The 5,509-nt window shown below is 46.2% G+C and overlaps 1 protein-coding gene across 2 annotated transcripts; it reads right to left on the bottom strand.

Annotated features, from left to right (window-relative positions):
- Positions 1 to 826: 826 nt before the first annotated feature.
- LOC139568660 (keratin, type I cytoskeletal 13-like) lies at positions 827 to 4,947 on the bottom strand. Of its 2 annotated transcripts, XM_071390641.1 has the most exons (8): positions 4,195 to 4,947; positions 3,607 to 3,689; positions 3,290 to 3,446; positions 2,953 to 3,114; positions 2,644 to 2,769; positions 1,443 to 1,663; positions 1,272 to 1,285; positions 827 to 1,172 (listed from the first exon to the last, which is right to left on the bottom strand). In XM_071390641.1, the coding sequence occupies exons 1-8, from the start codon at positions 4,705 to 4,707 to the stop codon at positions 1,123 to 1,125; spliced, it is 1,326 nt and encodes a 441-aa protein (XP_071246742.1). In that variant the 5' UTR covers positions 4,708 to 4,947; the 3' UTR covers positions 827 to 1,122. The 2 variants fall into 2 exon arrangements, with proteins under 2 accessions (XP_071246742.1, XP_071246743.1); XM_071390642.1 differs by lacking the exon at positions 1,272 to 1,285 and having other exon boundaries at positions 827 to 1,200.
- Between the last annotated feature and the right edge of the window lie 562 nt (positions 4,948 to 5,509).

Here is a 5,509-nt window from a genome sequence, read left to right as displayed (position 1 = left end):
TATGCATGTGTCTTTGAGTGATTGCATATTGCAAAATGGTCCCCTTGGTTGATTTGTAGGAATTTTTTGCAGTTTCTAAATATTAGTCATATCAGCATTAGTCATCTCAGTATTCCACTAGAGAACTTCTGCAACAGACACAGCCAAGTACACACCCCTTGTGTCCCCCCCCCCCCCCCCAACTCCTGTACCCGACACCTCTGACTAGTTCCACTCTACTCAATCAGAGTTCCACCGAGAGCAAAGTGCAAAACAGATACCAACCCTGTCAACAGACTTTCGTTGTTCAGCCGGTCAGATTTTTCCTCCTCAGTCAATGTTTTTCCACTTGTCTCTAGGCAACACTGCCACTTGGTGAGTAAGAAACTCTGCATGTTGTGACACTGTGTCAAAATGCTAAAGTAGGTGTGAGGGCATAGATTAGTCATCCCGACTCGCTTTTGAGGAGTCATTTTACCGCACCCAGGGTCGTATTCTCCGTTCCGTGGTCACGGATCCTGCTCCCTGCTCCTTTCTCCATTCCGTGGCGTTTTGAGTACATAAGCTGCAAGGCACACAAGACCTTCAGTAACCTTCAATGTCTCTCACGTTCTGTTTTCCACAGTTGAGTTTTCAGCCATTGTTCACAACATCCTGACAACCTCCTGACAACCCCACTGTTATATCTAACACAGAGCCCCGAGAGTATTATGTGGTTGTCATGCTTTTTGAATAGCTACAGGCAACAGATGAGGGGGGGACAATACAGGCTTATAATAGCATGATAGTCAACTTTTCCAAAAGCTGTCTACCTTATTGAAATAATTTCAGCCACAGAAAATAGCGATTCATATTCACCAGAACATTTATTTTCAGAAACAGGATGGTCACACACACTCTGATAGCAAATGTTGTTCATTATTCCTACTTTCTCATCCTAATTCCACCTCCTGGAACTCCAGTAAGGCTTCCTATGATTGGCGGATATCTTAAAGACAGGTATGTTCTTGACCTATCAGGATGAGAGGCATTGCAGTGTTAACGGTACTCCTCAGGTATTTTATTTGACAGCTCTCCTCTTTAGTTGTAACAATGTGTGGTGTGTTTCTGATAATATCATGCACTGCCAGTAGAGATGGACATCTAGCTGGAAGAGCGCACTGTTGTGGTTGTAACTTTGGTGTTTGATCCCCCTGCAGAAAGAAAATGAGTTACAACATGCTGTTAACCTACTATTACAACCATCATATATTATCATTATAAAGCCATTATATAAAATAGATGTTATTTACCTGAGACAACAGTTCTGAAAAGACGGATGGCGTAAAGAAATGGGAAAAAATGTGTTAGAGAGTATCGCTATTTTGTATCGGTAATAATAATAATAATAACAATATGATTATTTGGGCCGTGTTAAATGTATGGACGTTTATGGGCGTTTCCAATCGATTTGCAAGGTTTACCTGGACTCCTCCCCTTCCAGGAGTCCCCTGTAGGTGGCGATCTCCTGCTCCAGACGGGACTTGATGTCCAGCAGCATCTTGTAATCGTGGCCCTGCGTCTCGATGCTCTGGCGCACCCTGTTTAGCTCCTGTTCCAGCATGTCGATCTGGTTCTGGTAGCCCGAGAGCATGGCGCTGTAGCGGCCATCTGTCTCTCTCAGTGTGTTCTCCATAGCTGCTTTCTGTGTGGCGATAGAGGTGATACAGGGTCAGTAACAGGAAATGCATGTATAGAAATAATGAAAATAAACCTCAAACCAGCCATAGTTATTGCACTTCATCAAATTAGATAAGCAAATGTCAACAAACTTCTTCTAATGCACCATACCAAGACTATGTTGATTAACACAAATATGCCTGGCGCCACCAAGCACAGCAAGGTCACTTCTTGGGGTGCTTATGTTAAATGAGATACTGAGTTCTATGTATTCCCAAAAAAGAAAAAAGGAATCGCAGCACATGTTTGTTTTCTTTAAATGGCCTTTAGTGGAGGCTGCTTTGGGGATGACGGCTCATAATAATGGCTGGAACGGAGCGAATGGAATGGCTTCAAACACAAAGAAACCATGTGTTTGATACCTTTCCCCTGATTCCGCTCCAGCCATTACCACGAGCCCATCCTCCCCAATTAAGGTGCCACCAACCTCCTGTGCTTTAGACCAACATGGAATGTAGCCTTGTTACTGCAGCGGGATGGATTGAGATAAATTGACTGAGTTTGATAAGCCCCAGCTAAGTTTCCATGGGAGTTAGGCTCTGGCTCTGTCACCTCTGCATTCCTTTGGACACACTCATACTCAAGCTGTCTTCCAGAGAGGGTGCAGATGCCCGTAAAAAGCGAAAAACCTCTGCATAACACTAACCTCCCCCGTGTCCACTAATCCCCCACTTATAGCCTTTTTCCACTGCTCTCCCATTTCCCCTCTCCTACCCCATCTCTCTCCAAGTCCTCCCCCTTCTTCCCTCCCTTTTATCTCGTCAATCCCTTCAACCGCGTCTATCTCACTCTTTCCCTCTGTTGAAAGAGATAAACTAGACTCCAGAGGATTGATAAAGAGAATGGTGAAAGAGAATCAACTGTTGCCAAAAGTGGCCTAAAGATGTGTAAGTTATGGCCCCAAAAACTGTGGTCCGTTTTCAGACGTTAGTGATTCTGGCTCACCATGCTGAGCTGTGACTGCAGCTCGATCTCCAGGCCCTGCATGGTGCGTCTCAGGTCGTTGATCTCCGTTTTGGTGGTCTGGATAATCTCTGTGCTGGTGGCCACCTCCTTGGACAGGTTGGCTGACTGAAACACAAACAAACCAGGGCCGCCCTTTTAATCCCACTGTAGCTCACTCGCCACAATCTTCAAAATGATTACTGTTAATGACAGTCAGTTCCATATTTTGGTTTTGAAGATGTAATTACAAAAGATTAGTGTGGGAGACAGTTGGAGAATTTTGGTGAAGTGTGCCATGGTGACGGTTACCTTGTCTGTGAACCATGCCTCCTGGTCACGGCGGTGTTTGTCGATGATGCCCTCGTACTGGGTGCGGATCTCCTCCATCATCCTGGCCATGTCCTGCTGGGGTGCTGCGTCCACCTCCACGTTCACTGTGCCAGTGAGTTGAGCACGCATGGCTGCCAGCTCCTGTGGAATTATGGGAAATGGAGTCACTCTCATCCTCTTACTTTCTATCCAACTTTTATAAAACAATCCCCGCCACTAACTTTCTCCTCTCTATCATCACTGGGGTGTGTTTATATTGAATAACATCTCATCACTGCAATGGAAAAATTATGAAAAAAGTGAATTGCCCCCACACCTCTATGTGGTTCTTCTTGAGGTAGGCCAGCTCATCCTGCAGACCCTCGATCTGCATCTCCAGGTCGGCCTTGGTCAGAGTGGTCTGGTCCAGCAGGCGACGCAGGTTGGCGATGTCAGCCTCCACCGACTGGCGCATCATCAGCTCATGCTCGAACCTGATTGGTCGGGAGAAAGTGAGGAAGTTATCATGAGACATTTGAATCCAAATTTGTAGATAAGACATGTACCTTTTGAGTGATTATTTGCTTGTTTGCCTCTTATAACCTAGTGTTGTAATAACTGAGACTATGGAGCTGAATGAGGAAGTGCCCTAACTTGGTCTGGAAGTCATCAGCAGCCAGCTTAGAGTTGTCAATCTGCAGCAGGATGTTGGCATTGTTGCATGTGGCATCGTTGATCTAAAAGAAAACAGGAAAGACTTTCATTGTTCACCATGGTTGAGTCGCAGTTAGTCAACTTGGAAGCTGATAGTATTTCGATACGCTGTTGCATCTGTCCCAAAGCTTGTTGAATACACATTCCAGGAGTTAAAGCATAAAACCTAAACATCAATGTACTAGAAAAAGCCACCTGTATCACCTCCCTGAATGACCTTATCACCTTCATGCTTGAGATGTAATTAATTTGCTTCATTTGTTTAGTTAATAGCTATCTTTAAAAAAAATCTCATAATCTATAAATGTCAGTGACAGCACATTGTTTTTCTAATCCTCTGGACTCCGATTAAAAACTATAAGTCAAACCTGACATATACTTTATAAATGTTGTGTTCCTCATTCCTACATACAGTACTGTAAGCCAATTTTCCTTTCCCTAGTATCCTGTCAGCACTGCCTACTTAACACTGCAAGATGCGAAATGATGGATTTGATCAGCCCATAGCAGACGAGGTCAGCACACTACCTTGTCCTTCAGGTCGTTGATGATGGCCCAGTATTTGCTGTAGTCCCTCTCGGCGGCAGGGCCCTTCTTCTCATAATACTCTCTGATCTGAATCTCCAACTTGGAGTTGGCCTCCTCCAAGGAGCGCACCTTATCCAGGTAGGTGGACAGGCGGTCGTTCAGGTTCTGCATGGTGGCCTTCTCGTTCAGGTGGATGGCGCCGCCGTCCAGGGCGCTGGACAGGTTGAAGCCACCACCACCGCCGGATCCATAGCCGCCACCGCCGGATCCATAGCCGCCACCGCCGGATCCATAGCCACCACCGAAGCCGGCCCCGCCGCCGTACCCAGAGGAGACTGAGCGGACGGAGGAAGAGGAGATGCGAGTGCCACCGCCAGAACCACCTCCGTACACGCTGAAGGCCTTGGGGGCGCTGGAAACGTAGCCGACCCGGCTTGACATGATGTTGGAGCCTCCCGAGAAGTTCATGGGGCCGCCGCCGCCGCTGGAGCTCTTGAATGAGTAGTAAGACATGCTGACTTGCTGGCTGCTGTAGGTCAGTGGAGTGGCGAAGAGAAGAGAGAGGACTGTTGTAGAGCTGGAGCCTCCAGGAGTGTGGAGTTGGACAGAGGAAGGCTGGATCCTGATATAGTCTGAGCCCTGGGGCGGGCCTCGTGGAGGAGGGAGAGGAGAGGAGGAGAGAACAGGGAATGGACAGGGGGAGGAGAGGGTGACTTTACAACACTCTCCAACAGCCTTGGCACCACCACAATCTGTTTGAATTTAAGGACCAGGGTTCAGTTTCCACCCCTGTGAGGAAACTGTAATGGAATGCCTGTGTGTGTGGTGTGTGTGTGTGTGTGTGGGGGGGGGGGGGGGGGGTTTGTCGTGAAGTTTGCCAGAGAAGGTAACACAGACTGTTTAATTACTAGGACTTTGTGCCAGTCTCTCAAACTATATCATGCTCTGTTATTTGCCTGTAGTTAGGTATACATTGTTGAAACACTGAAGTATCCCTTTTTCCAAGCTAACGTAAAGTGTTACCTGCCACACCTAAAGTAAACATCTTACTACAGGATAAGTGCTAAGCATACTGCATCTATCATTAAAACTGTGGGTGTCTTTCGTTAAACAAAATGAAACACAGTGAAACAATTAAATGCTTATTCCAAGGTACCTATTGGTACATAGGTAATCAGTGACCATTTTGCTTATTCGTCAACGAGTGATGAAATGCATCTCAGACACGCGAACACACTGTATATCAAAAATATGGATTTTATAAAGAAGCAATGAATCTACCCAGAAAGTGTTGGCATGCAGTCAATTACTATTG

The sequence above is a fragment of the Salvelinus alpinus genome, chromosome 2 (assembly GCF_045679555.1).
Source record: "Salvelinus alpinus chromosome 2, SLU_Salpinus.1, whole genome shotgun sequence".
NCBI lineage: Eukaryota > Metazoa > Chordata > Actinopteri > Salmoniformes > Salmonidae > Salvelinus > Salvelinus alpinus.
The sequence above is the reverse complement of the archived record's forward strand: the minus strand, read 5'-3'. Positions and strand labels throughout refer to the sequence as shown.

What these genes read in the sequence shown, in the direction of transcription:
- LOC139568660 (XM_071390641.1), bottom strand. Translation starts at nt 4,707, where the DNA reads ATGTCTTACTACTCATTCAAGAGCTCCAGCGGCGGCGGCGGCCCCATG. An exon ending in TCAACGACCTGAAGGACAAG is followed by an intron (nt 3,690 to 4,194) that starts GTAGTGTGCTGA and finishes GTTTTCTTTTAG; the next exon opens with ATCAACGATGCCACATGCAA. An exon ending in GCTGATGACTTCCAGACCAA is followed by an intron (nt 3,447 to 3,606) that starts GTTAGGGCACTT and finishes CCGACCAATCAG; the next exon opens with GTTCGAGCATGAGCTGATGA.